Source organism: Ictidomys tridecemlineatus, chromosome 11 (genome assembly GCF_052094955.1).
Source record: "Ictidomys tridecemlineatus isolate mIctTri1 chromosome 11, mIctTri1.hap1, whole genome shotgun sequence".
NCBI lineage: Eukaryota > Metazoa > Chordata > Mammalia > Rodentia > Sciuridae > Ictidomys > Ictidomys tridecemlineatus.
The window spans coordinates 119,819,876-119,839,657 of NC_135487.1; the positions used below are offsets into that span (position 1 = coordinate 119,819,876).

Sequence of the window (19,782 nt, forward strand, 5' to 3'; positions counted from 1 at the left end):
CACCCCAATTCCAGTGCCCAAATGTCCACCCCTTAATCCCTAGTTTTAGTGAATATTTACCTTATATGGCAAAAAGGACTTTGCAGATAAGATAAAGTTAAGGAGCCTGAGATGGGGAGATTATCTTTGATTTTCCAGGTAGGCAGAACCTAATCTTCTGAGTCCTTAAAATCAGAGCAGATAGACACGACCACAAAAGGTCAGAGAAAGGCATAGATCCTGGCTTTGCAGATGGAGGAAGGGGGCTATCAGCCAAGGAATACAGGAAGCCTTTAGATGCACTAGAGTCTGCAGAAGGAAGGCAGCCCTGTTGATTGCTTGATTTTAGCCTAGTGAGACTGGGGTCAAACTCTAGAGCTGTATAAATGCATGTTGTTTTAAGTTGCTAAATTTGTAGTCATTTGTTACAGCAGCAGCATAAAACTAATACACAAGACATGAATAGTTTTAAAATGGAGAGACCATCTCATTATATTTAGAAAAGTTCAAGTAGGTATGTGTGTTTAAAATACTCTATTGAAGAGAGGAATACAAAAAGGAAACAATAGTCAACTAGTTTATGTGCTCTGAAGGCAGCTTTTTCTCTGATGAGATACATAATGTATAATTATATATGCTGTATGACTCTGTCTCTTCCTGGCCCGAGGAGGCATTGATAAGAACACAATTTTAAATTAAAATTTTACTTAAAATTTTACTCCACTGATGGTTAGAATGATTTTTTTTTTCACAGACTGGCTTCTGAATTTGTACATTTTAAACCTGTTTCTCTTTCACTTCGATGATGCTTTTTGTGTCAGACTTCATAGCACACAGTCATATGAAGAATATGGCCAGTACACGGCTGTCGGGACATCCAGTGAAAGGCTGTTCCAGGAAGCCTTTCCCACACCAGGACAACAGATAGTAATTTAACTATAATGCAAGTGATGGAATCCACACAAACGTTTTTTCACCAAATCCAAAATACATGTATCCCTAAGTTGATTACTTTTGCAAAGTTATAGGAATACATGCCTAAAGTGACATAGCTTAGGGCCCTGCTGTGAATTTTAGTGAGTCTTCCTGCGAACAGGAAGTCTGAAGTTTGTTTGCTTTGAAGTCAATTCAAATATCACCTCTGAAGGTGATTTCCTTAAGCTGTACTCTGCCATCTCCTCCTGCCTGCCTCAACTTTATACCTTTGCTTCAAAAGAGCCAGGCTGCTAGGTGTGGTGGCACATGCCTGTACTCTTAGGATTGCAAGTTGTAGACCAGCCTGGGCAATTCAGGGAGACCCTGTCTCAAAAGAAAGTAAAAAACTGGGCTGGGTATGTAGCTCAGAGGTAGAGCACATCTGTGTTAAATACTTAGTAAAACACACACACACACACACACACACACACACACACACACACACACGTCAGTCTGGGTGGAGAAAAGAACACAATCTTTGTTTGGATGGTTATCTCTCTTGGCCTCAGTGGTTACGGGGACAATTACTACCTTTTTGGTTATGGGGACAATTACTACCTCAGAGGAATGTGGCAGAAAATTGAGTAAAAAACCTTCTGGAAGCATCTGATCCCCAGTGGGGGTGACTTGTTCTCCTGGGCTGCAGGAAAGGGGGTTCTAATACCAAGGCAGGGTGAGAAAGTTGCCAGAAACAGAAGAGTTCCTTCCTTCCCTCCCAAGCCACTCAAGGACTGTGTCATTCTTTTAAGTTTTCCCCTCCCCTCTTGGATCTAAAACTCCGTGGGGCTTCCGGGAGAAAGGAGTGCCAATTTTACACTCTTGAGGATCCCACAGGAGATAAGGGCTAGGAAATCTAGGGAAGGAATGTGAAGCTTGTTGGAATAAGTTCTTTAGAAGCTGCAGCAGGTGGCCCTGTCTCGCTTCCTCTATTCCCCAAGGGGCTTTCCATGCTTCAGTTGGAGTAAGGTTCAGAAAGACTGCTGCTAGGGTTTGGAGAGGCTTGGGAGTGAGGCAGGGGTCTCAGAATTACAGAGTTACTTCCTCAGCTAATCAACACCTGAGGAAGGAAAAACCTCGTGGCTGGTGGGAAGGCTTTGTGAGGCTTGGAGCATGTAGGCTGTCCAGGGCCATTCATTTCTGCCCCCGAAGGCTGGGAGGTAAAAGGGAAAAATCAAATTGAGAATATTATTAAATTCCTCAAAACATACAAATGAAAAAGTGTAAAGAGCAGGTTCCCAACCTGTTGTATGGGGTATGCTTAATGAGACCCTGTCTCAAAAGAAAAAAAAAATTAAAAAGGGCTGAGGATGAAGCTCAATAATAGAGCAACCCTGGGCTATCTTTTCAGTACCGGGGGGGGGGGGGGGGAAGCTCCCCAAAGCTAGTTTCATAGATTTTTTATTCCCCCATCCCTCCAGTACTGGGGCTTGAACCCTGTGGTGCACTACCACTGAGCTGCATTCCCAGCCCTTTTTGAGACAGGGTCTCACTTAGTTGCCCAGGCTGGCCTCGAACTTGCGAACCTCCAGTCTCAACCCCGAGTCCCTGGGGTTACAGGCGTGTGCCGGAGCGCCCAGCTTTTACTTTTATTTTTAATAAGCTCTCCCAGACTTTGGAGAGGGAAGTCCGAGGCACGCCTTTGAAGAAACTGCTCCTGAGATGGCAAGCACAGATCCAAAGCCGGAAGTTTTTTCTTTGGTCTAATGGACTCCCCTTCCTATTGTGAAATTTGTTTGGTCTAAGGCTGCTAGCTTCGCGGGAGGTGGACCAAACTCAGGAGGATCAGGTGTGGCTAGGCGCCTCCTGCGCACTGGGGGCAACGGTAACCATGGTCACCCCGGGGGAGGAGGGGGTCTGGGGAAAAACTTGACCCCGGCTAGGTCTAGCTCTTGGGGCAGCTAGGTGGCAGTCAGTCGCCCCCGGGTCTTTACGGCTCGAGTCCGGTCTAAGACAATTGTATAATGCCACTCCTTTCAGCCAAAGGAGGGCGCATCCCGTCGGCTCAACCCTTTACAGCCACTGTTCCCGCTCTGGAGCCGGGAGGGAAAGGTCGGAGGGAGGAGCTCCTCCGGTTCCAAAACTAGCCGCACGCTGGGACCGCCCTCCGGAGCTGGGAGGGGCGGGGCCTGGGGCGGGGCCAGGCCGGGGAGCGCGGGCTTCCGGTTGCCATGGGAACGCGTCAACATCAAGTGCCCTGAGGCAGTGCGGGCTGCGGAGGAGGCCGCAGAGATGGTGAGGCTCTGGGCCGCGGGAGCTCAGGTGTCCTGAACTGGGTTAGGGGGTAAAGTGGGGGCTGGCAAGGGCAGAAGCTGGATCTGGGTCTGAGGGCCAGGAAGGTCTGGGGGTGGGTAGAACAACCTTGGGAAAAGCAAAGGAAGACCACGGAGGGGTTCAAAAGAGGAATTAAGGGCGGAGTCTGTAGGGGTTGTCAACGTGCAATGGGGCTAAGTGGTGCCTATCAAGTGGTGCCGCCAAAGAGGGGGATTGTGGGATGTGCTGTGGAGAAAAATACTGATGAGGAGGCCAGGTAATGGGTTTTAGTACCTGTTATGCCATTAACAAGCTATAGGGTGATTTTGGGTAGGTCACCTCATGTTCTTGAGCCTCATTTTCTCTTCTGTTAGCAGGGCTTTGAACCATTCATTGGGCGTCAATAGACATTCATTCATTTATGAATGAACAGGAATGGTCTCCTTTTGCCAGGCCCTGAAGAGAGATTGGGATAGGTCTGGCAGGCTTGAAATTTGCATAGGGTCATGAACGTAGAAAAGGACAACAAGACATGGGAGGAGCTATGAGGAGGACACTAGTGCTTGAGTGTATTGGCTCTGGAAGGGTTGGGGGAGGCACACTGACTCATTTCAATAATTATTGAAACTCACTGTAGAATGTCTGGCATACCGGTGCTAAAGGTGGCTACTTGGGTGTAATTTTGAAGACATTTCAGGCTTAGAGGCTGCGTTGCTCTTCTGGGACTTAATGGATTTTTGAAGAACTTTGTTAATTGTGAAATAAGAACGTCTTCAATAAAGAGCAATTCCCAACTTTTGAGGACTCTCTGAAATGAAGTCCCCTTTCAGTTATGCATCTTATTTGATTCAGTGTCTCCCCTTCCCTTGGCACAGGGTATATATTATGTATGTGAGGCTCTAGCATCACACCTGGCATGTCCTTAAATGTCTGTTTGTTCTTGCATACAGAAATGGAACTCTCATTTTCTCCTGTTTAAAAGTTTTCTATTTCCAAGCCCTCATGAATTAGTAAGTTGCAACTGGACAAGACTTGTGGATCACAGGCTCAGGGATTCCCTACCCTAGGGCCACTCAGGGAAGGTGTTTGGCCAGCTGAGTGAGCCCTTCTAAAATCCTCAGACAAGATTGGTATACGGACATCTTGGAGAAGTAGTGAGTCAAAGTGATTGCTGGCAGACAGTGTGTTTACATGTGTGTGTGTGTGTGGGGGGGTGTGGGTGTATGTGTATGCACGTGTGGTGCTACTCTCTAGCTTTTTAAAAATTTTTGGCAGTACTGGGGATCAAACCCAGGGATGTTCTACCACTGGGCTACATCCCCAATCCTTTATATTTTTTATTTTGAGACAGGGTCTTGCTAGGCTGGCTTTGAACTTGTGATCATATGGCCTCAGCCTCCTGAGTGGCTGGGCTTACTTAGATGTTTCACCATGTTTTGTTTCTCACTAGCTTGTTTTATTTATTTATTTTTAAATTTTGGAATACTGGGGATTGAATTCAGGGGCACTCAACCACTGAGCCACATCCCCAGCCCTAGTTTGTATTTTTTTTTTTTTAATTTAGAGACAAGGACTCACTGAAGTGCTTAGCACCTCACTGTTGCTGAGGCTGGCTTTGAACTTGTGATCCTCCTGCCTCAGCCTCCCGAGCTGCTAGATTGACAGGCGTGTGCTATTACGCCCAGCCTACTCCCTAGCTTTTGAGAGGGTGAGGAGGAGTGAAAAGAGGTGGCAGGGTGGGGCGGTTTAGGGTTGGACAGACCCACAGGACTCTTACAAAGGTTATGATTAATAACATCCTCCAGAAGGAGGGTCAGGGACCTCAGAACAGATAGGCAACCTGATCCATTTGAAGAAAGAGGATAACTGAATGGATCATTTAGAATAAAAGGCAAGGGTCCTTGGGTGTGAGCATACCCATCTTCTTGGTAACCAAAGTCTACACAAAGGGAGGTGAGGCCAAGCTAAGAGTCTAAAGTCTGAATTTGCCAGCCTGTGGTAATTCTATATACAAAAGAGGAACAAGATCCCAGGGTGCAGAGGACATCTAGGAAAGGACATGCCTTTGTCTTTTTTTCAGTTGACAGGTGTTGCAATGACGTCAGGGAAACTCCACACTGACTCATTCCAGTCCTGCTCCAGCTTTGTCTTGTTAAATTTGCATTAAACATCCTGGATCCCAGCTTGTACAGTGCTGTGGTTTATATGGGCTCCATACTCTTGCCATCAGAGTCAGGGCTCCAAGCCCACGGTTACACTTTATTTTCAACTAAAAATAGTTTTATTATTTTTCCTGGTCATAAAAATAGTTACCTACTTTGGGGAAAAAACTATTTAATACAAGAAATTGTCTTATGACAGTAAAGCTTATTTGAAATAACTGTTAAGCGTTTTGTCCTTTTGTCTTTGTGAAGATGCTTTAGTGACACATTTTGTGTGTACATCCTCCATACAAACATTTTTGCAGGAATACCTATATATTTCTCAGAATGCATTTTCTTTAAAACTAACTATGTTTTGAACTGGGTGTGGTGACACACCCCTGTAATCCCAGCTACTTGGCAGGTGGAGGCAGGAGGATCAGCCTGGGCAATTTGGTGAGACCCTGTCTCAAAAATAAAAAGGGCTGGGAACGTAGCTCAGTAGTAGAGCAACCTGGGTACAATCCCCAGTACCTGCCCCCCCTCAAATATATGTGTTATGAAGATCACCCTATATCAATAAGTATAAATCAATATCCATTTAACAGCTAATCTTCCTGCATCTGTCTCAAAGAGCCCCTAGCTCTGGTCACATTTTTATTTATTTAATTTTGGTACTGGAGATTGAACCCAGGGCACTTCACCACAGAGCTTTTAATTTTATCCCCAGTCCTTTTCATTTTTTATTTTGAGACTGGGTCTTGCTAAGTTGCTGAGGGTCTCCATAAGTTGCTGAGGCTGGCCTTGAACTTGGCATCCTCCTCCACTTGTCTAACTGGGTTCGCATGCTCCTGGGAGGATATGGTGAATGGAGAGTTAGCTGAGTCACTAAGATGAACATATCCAAGCAAGGGTGGCATCTTTATCAATCCTCATCTTTCCCAATCCCCCCTTGCCTCTTTAGCTATTGGGAGCTGGGGAGCGCTACGTTCCCTTCAAGAACTGCCCTTCCTCACTCCAAGCAGGACTAGTTGGGCTTCTCTCTGGCCACTGCTCTGCTTCTTGGAGATATTTATTTTGTCATGCAAGATGTAAAATCAGCACTTCACCTCCTAAAAGAACCTCTTGGCTATTGCTTCCAGCCCAGAGGGATCCAACTTTCCATTTCTGCTTGGTTTTTCATTTTTTTTTCTAGTACTTTTACGTAGTGACCTCCTGAATCCTTCTTGTTACTCTTGGCAAAACTGATTATTCTAACCCTGGGGTAAGGCTTGTGGCTTCCAACTCAGCAGTTCTCAAATGAGGTTTTCTCAGACACCCAATCCTAGAGCTCAGAGCTTCCCTCTGTCCTGCCCAGTGGCCACTTTTCTGTGGTCATCTGTTCTCCTTCCTCTGCTCTGACTTTTAAGCGCGGGCAATCAATTATTTCCTGTGGTTACTGCCCTGGACCATGGCACTAAGAACACAGGAAGGAGAAGATGCAGCTTGAGCCCTCGAGGGAACTAGAGCCTGGTAGACCCGACACACAAAAGAGAAAACCTGTAGGAGCCCTTGAAAAGAAACAGGAAAACAAATGCAAAACAATAATAATACTTTCCATCTGTACTCCAAAGCCCTTTCACATACATTATTATCCACAATGCAGACCACATACGTGATCTGGAAAACGTGGACTGGTGGAGTGGCTTGGAGCAGGGCAGATGTGTTTCCCCAAAGCACCCATCTCTATGTGGTCTGCATGCCTTGAGAGTCATCTTGCTCAGCCTCATTCACTGCTCTTCAACAAATGCATATTGGGTTCCCACAGTGTGTCAGGAAACATTCTTAATTAGGTACAGAACTCAGACCATCCTTCATGATCCAAAGCCTCTTCCATCTTTTCCAGTTATTCCCAATGTTCAGTCTCAATCCCACCTACTGCAGTTTCTGTTCATTTCCTCTTATTCTATTTTTGGTGGAAAGAGGAGCAGTTGCTCACCACCCACCATATAATAACCCTTCAGAGGCTGTTATTAGGCATCCTCAGGGCTGCTATATTTACCTTTTAATAAATCCAAGCTTTTCTGCTCTGCTGTATTGGGGCTGCCTGAGGATGTAAAGGGAGGTTCCCTCTTAAGCTTTTTGCTGGCTGTGCCAGGCGGCAAGGGAGAGGCACACACAGCAGTGCTCATTGTTCGGAACAGAGCCAGCTGGAGAATAATTGCCCAATTTAGTGTGAAAACCTTGATACAGGTGGAACAGGTGCTTGGGGGGTCTGGTTGGTAATGGCAGATCAGAGAGCTTTCAAAACACTGTCCGGTGTTCAGTGACCTGGAATGCATGGTTTATTTCTGTTTACCCTGTCCCCTTGATGGCTGCTGATTCCCAGGCTTGGAGGGACCCAATATGTCTAGCCCATTCCCCCAAGGTAGCCCAGCTTATAGAGCTGTGTTGTGTGTATATGTGTGTGTGTGTGTGCGGGGGGTGGTGTGTGTGTGTGTGTGTGTGTGTGTGTGTGTGTGCATGCGTGCGTTCGGGGGTAGGTGGGCATGTGGGCTTCTCCAAAGACAGATTTGAATCAGTTTTAGATTAAGCCTGGAGTTGGGTGTGGTGGTACATCCTTGTAACCCCAGGGACTTGGGCAGGAGATGGGATAGGCTGAGGCAAGGAGGACCACAGGTTTGAGGCTAGTCTTGGCAACTTAGTGAGACTGGGTCTCAAAATAGATGAAAAGGGCTGGAAATGTTGCTCAGTGGTAGAGTGTTCCTGGGTTCAATTCCCAGTACAGGGGGAAAAAAAATTCCTTGTACAAGCTGCCTCCTAGAGATTGGATTGATCAATCCTCCTGCAGTTGGATTGACCTTGTGGAATGAAGGGTGTTGAATTGGAATTCTCGATTATAAGTAACATAGCAAGACTCTAAAGTAGAAGGGAATGTGTTGAGAGGATTTTGGAGAGCTCACTGATTTGACACCCAAGCCAGGAAACTAGGCTTAGAAAATAGGAACAAACAGATGGCTGGAACCAAGGCCCAAATCAAAAGTAGAAAGGGTCTCATAAGACCCTTTGGTACACCATTGTCCCCTAACACTGTCAGCTTGGATTGCAGGATGCTGCTACCTGTGTCCTCACCAGTGTTACCCCTGACTCTGGGTATGGCTGCCCATGCTGCCTCTATCAGAAAGACTTTCTTGATTCTGCTTCTTGCATTAGTAATTTCCCTAGGCATTGTCAGCTTGGGGTGATTTCATTGGCTAAGCCTAGCTTCCTTGCCCAAGTAGGAAGACAAACACCTGGTGTTTTCTGTTTCCGTCGTCGGAGATGAGCCCTGATTCCCACAATGATTACAATGGAAAGTTGGCAAACACAAGAAGATCCTGGGGCTTAAATGACTAATGTACACTAAAGGAGTTCTGGGAGAGAAAAGCCACACAGTGGGTATTAGGAACTGGTTAACTGGTTTGCCTTACCGTAGCTGGTGATCATTCATCTTTCATCTATAGCCTAAAGTGTGTTAAAGTGTCAACCACATGCTCAGTAGAGGGGGAAGTGCTTTTCCATCCTTTATATCCTCTGATCCCTGCCATGACCTTGTGAGATTGCAAGGCATGGAGGAGGGGTCAATTAATATGTCATTTGTGAGGGGGGCCTGGAGCTGAAGCTGAGAAGACTGGAGGCAAAGAAAACTCTTTACATTTCTGGGGGCGTAGATTGAATTGCCTCATGAGAGGTTGTTCATACGGGACACTGGAAGCACATGAGTAATGAGTTGAAGTGTCACTCCTTTCCTGCCATTCTGTTTCCTTCATCCTTGCTTCCATACTGCATGACCAATTTGGCCTTCTTCAGCCGCAGGGGCTACCGACATGCTCCTTCTCATGGAGCCAGTGTGCCTTGTCTCTGCCAAGGATGCTGTCTACCTATTGCTATTTGTCCCCCATGTTTCAGGGCTCACACAAGTGCTCTCCTTAACTTTCCTCGCATGCCTGCCCTCTGTTCCCAACATGGGCTGACAGTGTTTTCTGCCCAGAGTCTGAATGCCACTCAGTTATGATGACTCCAGTTTTTTTTTTCTTTTTCCAGCCGTTAAGCACAACTGGCATCTTGAGCTCCTCTTCTTCAGCTTCCAACAGGTCACGAAATAGGACTCGCTATCGGACCAAAGCCATGAACTCTGAAGTAGACGAGAGCCTCTTTGGAGGCGTCAAGGTAACCCTCAGAAATGGGTGCAGTGGTGCATGCCTATCATCCCAGTGATTTGGGAGGCTGAAGCAGGAGGACTGCAAGTTTGAGGGCAGCCTGGGAAGTCTGACTTAGTGAGACTCGGTTTCAAAATAAAAACTAAAAAGGGCTAGGGATGTAGCTCAGTGGTATAGCACTCTTGAATTCAATATCCAGTACCAGAAAGAAAAAAAAAAAAACAAAAAAAACGTAGCCCTCAGCAAGTCCCTCCATGTATCTGTCACCTGGGCAGTGACCCAGACCAGTGTGGCACAGGTCAAAGTCATCACACTTTGTTAGATAAATCTCAGAGAACAGAGGGGAATCCTGAGACCTGTTGATCTCTGATCTCTAGTGTGGCCTCTAGCATGGCCTGTGTAGACGGGGCTGCCTAGCTTCTTCCCTCTCAGCATTTAAGACCTGGTGTCATGTCAAAGGGAGGCTCAGCCACAGAGAGCTCCGCCGTGGCTCAGTGAAAGCCCCAGGATGAACCAACCGAGGGCTGGTGGGCACAGCTTGAGGACGTAGAGGAACGTCTTCCCTTTCCACCAAAGAAGAGCATCAGAGTACAGCACAAATGACCTCCTTTCTCACTTGCTCAACTGAAACAAGTACTTAGATTTGGGAAACGGGAAGGTTTTTATTTGCAAGCCTCATCCAGGGTTGACAATCCCTTTAGTCAAGAAAGGGAGAGGTAGAGAATTCCTCTGAAACAGTTCCACAGGTGAGAAGGAAGGAGAAATAGAGAATGAGACACGGAGAGAAAGATGAAGAGAAAGAGAAGAGACAGAAGAAGGAACTGTGAGCTGGATGTGGTGGCACAGGCACGTAATCCCAGTGAATCCAGAAACTGAGGCAGGAAGATTGCAAATTTGAAGACTGCCTGTCTCAAAAATTAAAAGGGCTGAGGATGAGGCTCAGTGGTAGAGTGCTCCTGGGTTCAATCCCCAGTTCCAAGGGTGGGCGGTGGTGGTGGGGGGATTGTAGGTGGTGTGAATACCTGTGGCAGCTGAGGAGGTTGTAGAGAGGAGCAGACTTTCCAGAAGTTTCCAGATGGGCATTTTTTTTTTCCCATTTAGAAGACTCCCACTCTGCCACAGTTTTCCTATTTTTAAGGGAAAGAATCAAAGAAATGCAATTTCACTTACTTTTGGTTTTTGTTTATTTCGGGCCCATATGGAGTTTTCTAGTAATAGCAAAGAGAGGTGTGGAAGTGGCCAAGTGCTCCAGGAGCAGTTGTGCTGGCTAATAAAAAGGAAAAATTCTGACCCCATCCCAGTTTCTTTGGCCTTAGGGAGGGTGGGAGTCCAGGAAGTCTCTCAGCGGGCAGTAGGGGGCAGAAGTGGCCTGTGGCTTGACCGAGTGGTGCTCGCCTGGAAGCGGAGATGGGCACCAGGTGGCAGCAGGGCTCGGGACTGTGTGGAAAGTTCTTAGGATAGGCAAGGCCACACCCCGCCGCCTGTCAGGGTCCCACTTGATGCACTAATGACAAATGAATTCTCTCCTGTGTTTTGTCAATCCCAGGAATAAGCATTTTCTTGTTATCTGATTCTGACACAGTCAGAAGTTTTAAAAAAATCATAATCTAATCTGTATTAATTTTTGCTAAATTCTAACTCTTTGATTTTTTTTCACCGTCTTGGATTTTAAGAGCGCGTCTCTGGCCAATTAGTTATGTGTGACTCCTTCAGTATGGCTTTTATTTATTTATTTATTTATTTTTGGTTTGACACAAATTAATTATTAGAAAGTGTTCAAAGGGATTCATTATTAGAAAGAAAAATTACTAATATCATAGACTGTATTAGTCTATAACAAATTGTATTGGCTTCAAAATCGCAATGTAATCCAGGAGAGATAAGAATTCCTTCTTTGATGGAGGAGAATCTTTTATGAAGAGAGGAGAACCTAGAGACCAAAAATTTATTTGTCATTCCTGATGATTTTAAAGTCGGGCTAGATACACACTAGCAACTCCTCTCCTCCCCTCTTGTTGCTACTGTCCCTGACCATGCTGTGCTGAGAACAGGAGGCCTAGCTTTCAGAAGAGTCGGTCAGTACCGAGCATCCGGCGCTGCTTTCCCAGGACTCAAGGTGGTCCTGCAGTCTGGGCCAGCAAGCCTCCCCTGCCCCTGGGTGGGGTGGAAAGCGCAGGAGAGAGGAAGGCTACGTGTGAAGTTAGGACTAAACAGCAGGAAGTGGGGTGACCAGCTTCTAAAGATGTCTTTCTGACTTCACAGCCCCTGGCCCAGGGCCAGAGCGACAGCCCCATTGTGCTGCTCCGAGATAAGCATACCATCCGGAAAACTCTCACAGCCCTGGGCCTGGATCACAAGCCGGAGACCATCCAGCTCATCACCCGGGACATGGTCCGAGAACTCATGTGAGCCCCCACGGTCTCCCTCACTCAGCCTGTGCTACCTCTGAAGAATTTTGCGGGGAGACGGGGAAACTCACCAGGTTTCCTTCTGCCGGCCCAATCCCTGCTTCTTTCCTATTCATGTCCCCCTTTAGTTTCATGGGTCTTTCTTCTTCATCCGGGCCTCTCATGTTTCTCCCTGGCTGTGTCTACTCTTGCCCATCATTCCCAGCTGCTTTTCCTCTCTCTCTTCTGCTGGCTAGAGGATCTAAGGAACCGGGAGAGGGGAGGCGCTTAGTGGGTCCTCTCTAAGTCTCTGTTAGCAAACCCGGTAAAGGGAAGTGATCCAGATGAGTCACTTCCTTTGGGCTGCATTAAGAATCTGAAGCGAAGGGAAACTGACCAGATGCCTAATTAGCCTTCCCAGACTCTGAGGCTATCTGAGGAGCTCCTTGGGTTCCTTTGGGATTAGCTCAGCCTTGCTTCCCAACTGGAGCGCAGCCCTTGCATGGACCCCTCCTACGTACGGGGTTCGAGCCAAGCTCAGAAAAAAGGCAACGGGCCAACTTGACGCTCAGTGGTTTAGCTCTCGTATTAGTGCTTCACCCTCTGTAACTGTTCTTCCTACTCTGGATCTACCCGCTAAGAACTTGAATTCCCAGAAAATGCTGACTGAGGCATAAGCTGGGGAAGAAGAGCTGGTACGTAGAGTAGGAGCTGGGCTTGACCACAGCCCCTTATTGAGCTTGGTCTGGCCAGCCCCAGCATCCAACAGCCAGATGTGGTCAGCATCCTGTGCAGCCAGGCCTGGGGTCCTGAGAAAGGGTTCCTTCTTTGGAGTGGTCCTGTGCTGAAGATGCACTGGGAATCAAGCGCTGGTCCTTAGATTCAGATCTGTCACTTAGGAAGTCACTCCAGATCCACGCTGGGCCATGTCACCTGGCTGAGTCCCACAGACACTCACTCATTTGGTCTGCCTCTTGAATACTCCCTCCCCCGACACACACACCGCTTTTATTAGATGAGATTTCACTTCCTGGTTTATACCGTCTGCGTCTTATGGCTTTGTACCTGTTAAATTGCCTCACCCAGAAGCAGCTTTAATTCCTACCCCCCAGCCGTTCCCTCCCCCATCTTTAATGTCTGTCATTTGTTTGTAATCATTATAATTAGCTATAGATTTGTTGAATGCGTTGGGCAGCTACCAGGAGAGGTCTATAGACATGTCTCCAGCAGTTGTTGATCAGAGATTTTAATTAATATTTAGGGTTCAAAGCTTCTCTCTCAGCTGGATGGACAGGGATATTTACATTTCTCACCAGCATCTATTTCAACCTTGTCTGGCGTCCCCTTGCCCTTTATATGTCATCAGGAATAATCTATTTTTAAGGTTCAGTTCCACAGCTTGCTTTGGAGTGCTCACTCGGTACCAATCACTGTGCCAGAGACTAGGCCATCAGTATTGTCAGGACAGAGTCTGCATCCCTTTGGCCAGGATGTAGGCATGAAGAACAGGGTGTGGTGGGGGCCCAGAGGAGGAGGTGATCTATGGGGCCTGGTGGCCCGGTGGGTGTGGGTCTTGGGCAGCTGAACAGAGAAGGTAGCCTATGAGCTGGACCTTAGAGAAAAAGAACTTAAAATGTGTCTTTTCAGTCTACACTGCTCACCTAAGGCCCTTTCCTCCAATGACTGTGCAGATGCAGTCTCCCCTGTGACTGACTGAGTCCGTGCTGGAGGGTTGGCAGGGCGCAGGGAGGGCGAGAGAGTCTGGAGCAGGGTGCCCGGGGCTTTGGCTCTCTCTCCCCTAACTCCATTCATTCCTGTGTCAGTGTCCCATCGAAGGACCCCTCTGGAGAATCCCTGATCATCAGCCCCGAGGAGTTTGAGCGAATCAAAGGGGCATCCCACGTCCCGACCACAGAAGAAATGGAGGCCAGGGAGCAGGCCTTCAAGAAGGAGAAGGAAGCCATTGTGGTAGCTGACTTCCCTCAACCTTGATCTCTGCAGATGGGGGGCAGAATAGAAGTGTTCAGGGGATCCGATTACACCTGTAATCCCAGCAAAACTGCGGAGGCCGAGGCCGGAGAGCCGAAAGTTCGTTGGCCAGCCTGGGCAGTTCAGCGAAACCCTGTCTCAAAATGAAAAACAGAAAGGGCTGGGGATTTGGCTTAGTGGTAAAGAACCCTGCCACTCTGAGTTCCATCTCCAATACCACATAGAAAAGAAAAAAAGTTCTGGGGAAGAGGATAGCGTCTCCAGATAGTGAGAACTGACCCGACTTTGAGGGTCCTGAAATGAGGCGTGAATGTGTACTTAGTTAGAAATGCTGCAGCCGGGCTGGGGTTATGGCTCAGTGGTACAGCGCTTGCCTAACACCTGTGAAGCCCTGGGTTCGACCCTCAGCACCACGTAAAAATAAGTAAAATCAAGGTATTTTGTCCATCCCCAGCTAAAAAAAAAAAAAAAAAAAAAAAGGAAATGTTGCAGAATGGCCATCAGAGAAATGCCCGGAAGGGAATGGGGGCTACTTGGGCCAAGGAAGGGGCAGAGAATAAAGCCAGGTTGTGCAAATGCCCAGTTCTGATGGTGTGATGGGCTGAGGCACGGAGCACAGGGGGACAACCCCTCCACCGATCCAGACTCACCTCCTTTAGGATGCAGTGGCGACTCGCAAGAAGATCATGAAACAGAAGGAGATGGTGTGGAGGAGCAACAGGAAGCTCAGTGAGCTGGAAGAGGTGGCCAAGGAGCGGGCCCAGAACCTCCTGCAGAGGGCCGACAAGCTGCGGATGGAGCAGGAGGAGGAGCTCAAGGACATGAGTAAGGTGGGTGCCTTATCTCACCGCCACCCTCTACTTCCCCGTGAATTCACGCACAGGGCAAGGTGAGGAAGCAGTGGGTGCGAGGCCGTGGGGATGAGCTGGGGAGTGGGGGAAAGGTATACCTGTCAAGGTAGTCCTTGTCATCAGAGAGGACCGACTCTGCTGCCTGCTTGCTGTGTGACCTTGAGCAAGCCCTCTTGTCCTCTCTGAGCCTTACTTCCTTCATTTGTAAAATGAGGATGGTAACACTACTTGGCAGAATTATTGGCAGGATCAAATAAGCTAAGATGTAGGAGATCCTTTCTGAACCATGATTCATAAACAAATGGGAGGATATTGCTTTTTATTTTTATCCTGCTAGTTCAATTCTGGCCACAGAGGGTGGTTGAGGCAATGGGATTTGTTTTGAGTACTCAGAGCGCATCCTTTAGCTGAGAGCATAAAGACCAGGGACTCGTTTGAAATTCTATTTTGTGATTCCTTTTGCATGCGGTCCTTTTCCTGACCAAATGAAAAATGCCGATTCCCCAACACCTTCATCTCTGATTTCTGTCTTCCAGGTCAATCTTTTTTACGTATCCCTCCTTTTATTTCCCAAGGCTTTTACATCTTGGTTTTTATGGACGGACCCAGGTTTTTCATCCCTTTTTGTATCATGTTGGGCTCTTCCAGCTTGTTATACTTCTAGTGGCCTGATCTCATTAGACTGTTTTAACTTCACTGAGCTTAACTTGGGGCTCATGGGTCCCAAAGGACAATCCATTAACCCCCAGACACTATAACACTTTGAAAGAAGCTATTCTGGATCTGTCTTTGCACAGACCCTAGCACCTAGAAGGAACCCAGGAATTTATAAGGGGGAAAGCAAATACCAGAATGTTCTTGCTTCTCTGGATTTGTGATCAGCCATGCACAATGCCAGTACACTTCAAGATATTCTGCTTCCATTTCTCCCCCTTACACTTCCTCGGACCCACAGGGCATCCCTTCCTGTCCTTGCCCCCAGGTCTAGTGCCTCACTTTGGTCTCCATTCCCTAGATTATCCTCAATGCCAAGTGCCATGCCATCCGGGATGCCCAAATCCTAGAGAAGCAGCAGATACAAAAGGAACTGGATGCAGAGGAGAAGCGGTTGAATCAGATGATGGAAGTGGAGCGGCAGAAGTCCATTCAAAGGCAGGAGGAACTGGACAGGAAGAGGAGAGAAGAAAGAGTACGGTAAGGATGTGGCTTGGGCATTTCTCCGCTAAGTCATTTCCATACCTCTTGAGGTCCATGTCGCTTTGAAAAGAGGGAGGAGGTGAGGCCTGGTGGTCATCATCATCTGTTACCCCCATGGAACGAGGCAGAGAATCCTAGAAGTTTTACAGCCTGTTTCCAAGATCATAACAGGTGCTTCTCAAGCTGGCCACAATTCAGGCTCCTTGTCACAGGTTCACAATTTTTTATTTTTCAGTACTGGGGATTGAACCCAGGGGTGCTCTACCACTGAGCTACACCCTTAGCTCTTCTAATTTTTTTTTTTTTAATTTTGAGACAAGATCTCATTAAGTTGCCCAGGCTGACCTTGAACTTGTGAGCCTCCTATCTCAGCCTCCTGGGTAGCTGGGATTACAGGCGTCTGCCATTACAAGTGGCTGCAATTTTCATGACTTTTGTTGTTCCCTCTTTTTTTTTTTTTTTTACTGACTACCCTTCTTCTTCTTTTCCCTCCTGGAAAAGGAAAAATGGGAGAAGACAAGATCAGGATAAAAATCAAGGGAAGCAACATGAGATTCCCATTCTGGTGGAGCACTTGAATGGCTTCACTCTTCAGATGAAATAAGCAGGAGCAGTGAGCGAAAGATCTACTTGGGGATCTTTTCCTTTCTGTAGTATGTGACTTTGCTGTCACCTCCCCTGATAACCCTCCCTCACTTCACCAGGCAGGCTTAGTGCCTTCCTTGTCTGTACCCTGCCATTCTGTATTTATACTCTCAGGTGTATAACACTTCTTGTGCTGTGGCTCCCTGGTCCTCCCTAGACTGGGAGCTTATTGAGCACAGAGGTCCTGCCATTCATTTCTGAAGCTCCTGAGCCTTGCAGGGTGTTCAGCCTGGAATAGGTACTTCATTCACATCAGGATGCATAAATGCATTTTCCCTTTTTTTCATTTTGCAGAAAAGGGAAAGTCCTAGGGAAGGTAGATTACAGAATCAAAGTGTCCCAGAGTTAGAATACGAACCATGTGATACATGAATTACTTCTATGAGCAGTTTTCATGCCACGTTGGAGAGCAGTTTTATCTAAAGAGAATTGTGCTTTGTAAGCTCTTGAAACATTCATCTCTGTGCTTCTAGTAGCTACCCAGTAGACCATCTTAGGCTCCCAGTTAAACTTATTTTAGTGGCTAAGTGGCTGTTTACCTTCTGCATAAATAGCTCCGATAAAGGGAAAACTTCTGCCTCATTAGGCAGAGCCAATGATTTGACCTGGTTGAGCCCAGTCCGGCTTCCATGTAGATCTTTTGCTCACTGCTCCTGCTTATTTCATCTGAGGTGTGAAGCCATTCAAGTGCTCCATCAGAATGGGAATCTCATAGTGCTGCCCTTGATTTCTATCCTGATCTGGTCTTCTCCCATTCTCCCAGGCTTGACTCATGATGTGGGGTCTGCATGCTTCCAAGTTCATTGACATCCCAGTACACACAGGGATCCCTGCAAGTGCTGATTGTAGACCCACTCTCTCTGCTTCTGACTGTTGAGCTTGGGCTTTGCCCAGTGGAGAGACTTCATCAGACTCAGCCCTGTCTACCAGCAGCCGACGGTCTCAAACGTGAGGGAGAAAGTAAAAAAAGACAGTTGTCACACTAGGCGTGGAAGACAAGATAAACTGGGTGATAGCAGAAGCACTAGAGGAATTAGACTTTTAAATTCTGTGAGGCTAGCATACCTTGCTAGCTTCCATACACTGAGAAGACTTGGGAAGAACAGGATTCCAGTAACTAGTTACATATTGAAAATGAGAAGCTGTATTAAGCCGTCGGGTGACTCCTGGGCAAACAGATTGGAGAGGAATCTCAGGAAAGATGGGTCCCCAGAGCCAGGAGCTGAGAAAAGAGGGTCCGATCCCCCAGGACATGCTGGGGAAGGACTTTGGTCTGGATCCATCAAGCCTATCCAGGTTGAGGGGCATGTGTCAAATTGTCCCTGAAACTGCCTGTCTTGGGGATTATTTGGATGGAGGTCAGAGCAGAGAGACCTGGACCCGTGGTTCCTGAGACACCGTGGTGCTGTTCCCTCCTAGGGGAAGACGGCACATTGTGAAGCAGATGGAAAGGAACCGGGAAGAGCGATCTCTGCTTTCGGAGCAGCGGGAGCAGGAGAAGGAACAGATGCTGGAGTACTTGGAACAGCTCCAGGAGGAAGACCTTCGGGTAACAGGGCTAGACAGGTCATGCCAAGTTTCCCCCAGCAACCACAACAAAGTACTCCAAGATCTGGGGATTCAGGGTGTGGACTGATTTCTGTTAGGCACACGCTCATTTCACAACATCGGCACCATCAACCTTTTAATGCCATGTTAAACATTTATTTGGCCATGGTGCCATGCTGGGGGATGAGCAGTGATTTGGACAGGCACCGTCCCTGTCTCCTGGGGACTTTGGGTCTCAGTGACCTATCCATGTGAACAGACACATAAAGGAAATATACTGGCTGCAAGCTTTGCACAAATAAACACAGGGACGTTTTACAGTCTTCCCTCAATTATCCAGGTCTATTATCTAGTTTGCAAGAACAGTAGCAGTGTCTTCGTTCCAGGCTCCCCGCTGTTACCTCATTCAAAGAGCAGAGCATCCCATGGTCATTAATTGTGTGGTGGAGCCAACCCTTTTCTTCCTGTTAGCCCAAATAAAATTAGTAGGAATATCTATTGCAAAAGCAAACCAAACCAAACAAAAAAACTGATGAAATACCTGCCCAGACTAAATAGACTTAAAAACTCCTCTTTTATTTGCCTTATCTGATCTGTTTCAGTAAACAAAAGCACAGTGAGAGGGGACACAGCAGGGATTTGGAGCATTGATTTGTTTTTCTTTCAATTTTTTTTTAATTCAAAATATTTCACACAGAAAAGGTGAAAACACTGTATCACACCCATCAATTTTTCATTTAGATTTAACGATTGCTAACAATTTGTTTTAGTGGCTTGTTTCTTTCTTTCTTTTTCAGTACTGGGCATTGGATCCAGAGAGCTGTACCCTGAGCTACACTCCCGGCTTTATTTTTTTCATTCTGTATTTTGAGGCAGGGTCTCTCTAAGTTGCCCAGGCTGATCTCAAACCTAAGATCCTTCTGTCTCGGCCTCCTGATTAGCTGGGATTACAGGTGTGGGCCACTTCTCCCAGCCGTGGCTTGTTTCTTTCTAGGTGTCTATACATATTTTGCTAATTGTTAATCTAGTTTAAATTACAGACACCTTGACATGTAGTCACCAATTGCATCAGCCTGCATTTCTGAAGAACCAGGGCACTCTGACATGCCAACAGTACCATTTATCACGTCCTCCACCAAAAACTCTAATCCAGTGATTCCCTCTTATCACCTAATACAAAATTCATATTCAGGTGTCTTCAGTTGTTCAAAAATGTACTTTCAACTCTTTTCTTCTTTTCAAAACAGGCTCCAATCAAGGTTTGTACATTACAGCTGCTTAAGTCTCTTTAGTACGTTTTGATTTAGAAGAGTTTCCTCATTTGTTGATTGATTTATTGTTTAAAATGTATTTTTAGTTTTAATCGACACAGTAATTGTGCATCTTTATGGGGCACATTGCATATCGTATACATTGCATGTGTACAATGTATAATGGTCAGATCAGAGAAACTAGCCCATCCATCATTTCAGACACTTATTATTTCTTTGTGTTGGGAACATTGAAAATCTTCCTTACTAGCTATTTTGAAATATTCAATTAATTGTTGTCAGCTGTAATTATCCCTCTGTGCTATAGAACATAGAAATGATTCCTGCTATTCACTGTGTTCCTGTACCCATTAACCGTCTTATCCCCCCAT

General features: G+C 46.7%; 1 protein-coding gene and 1 long non-coding RNA gene across 2 annotated transcripts in view; one reads left to right on the forward strand and one right to left on the reverse strand.

Moving 5' to 3' along the window:
* Positions 1 to 3,130: 3,130 nt before the first annotated feature.
* Positions 3,131 to 19,782, forward strand: part of Cfap45 (cilia and flagella associated protein 45) — a 28,266-nt gene continuing 11,614 nt past the window's right edge. The window contains exons 1-7 of the mRNA XM_005339383.5: positions 3,131 to 3,186; positions 9,408 to 9,533; positions 11,786 to 11,928; positions 13,734 to 13,878; positions 14,559 to 14,729; positions 15,766 to 15,944; positions 18,012 to 18,141. Of these exons, the coding sequence (XP_005339440.3) occupies positions 3,184 to 3,186; positions 9,408 to 9,533; positions 11,786 to 11,928; positions 13,734 to 13,878; positions 14,559 to 14,729; positions 15,766 to 15,944; positions 18,012 to 18,141 (897 nt within the window). The 5' untranslated portion in view covers positions 3,131 to 3,183. The remainder of the gene's footprint in view (positions 3,187 to 9,407; positions 9,534 to 11,785; positions 11,929 to 13,733; positions 13,879 to 14,558; positions 14,730 to 15,765; positions 15,945 to 18,011; positions 18,142 to 19,782) is intronic.
* On the reverse strand, positions 11,239 to 12,324 carry LOC144368374 (uncharacterized). Its single transcript, XR_013428143.1, has 2 exons — positions 12,003 to 12,324; positions 11,239 to 11,453 (listed from the first exon to the last, which is right to left on the reverse strand). It is a non-coding gene; the product is annotated as an uncharacterized LOC144368374 (long non-coding RNA).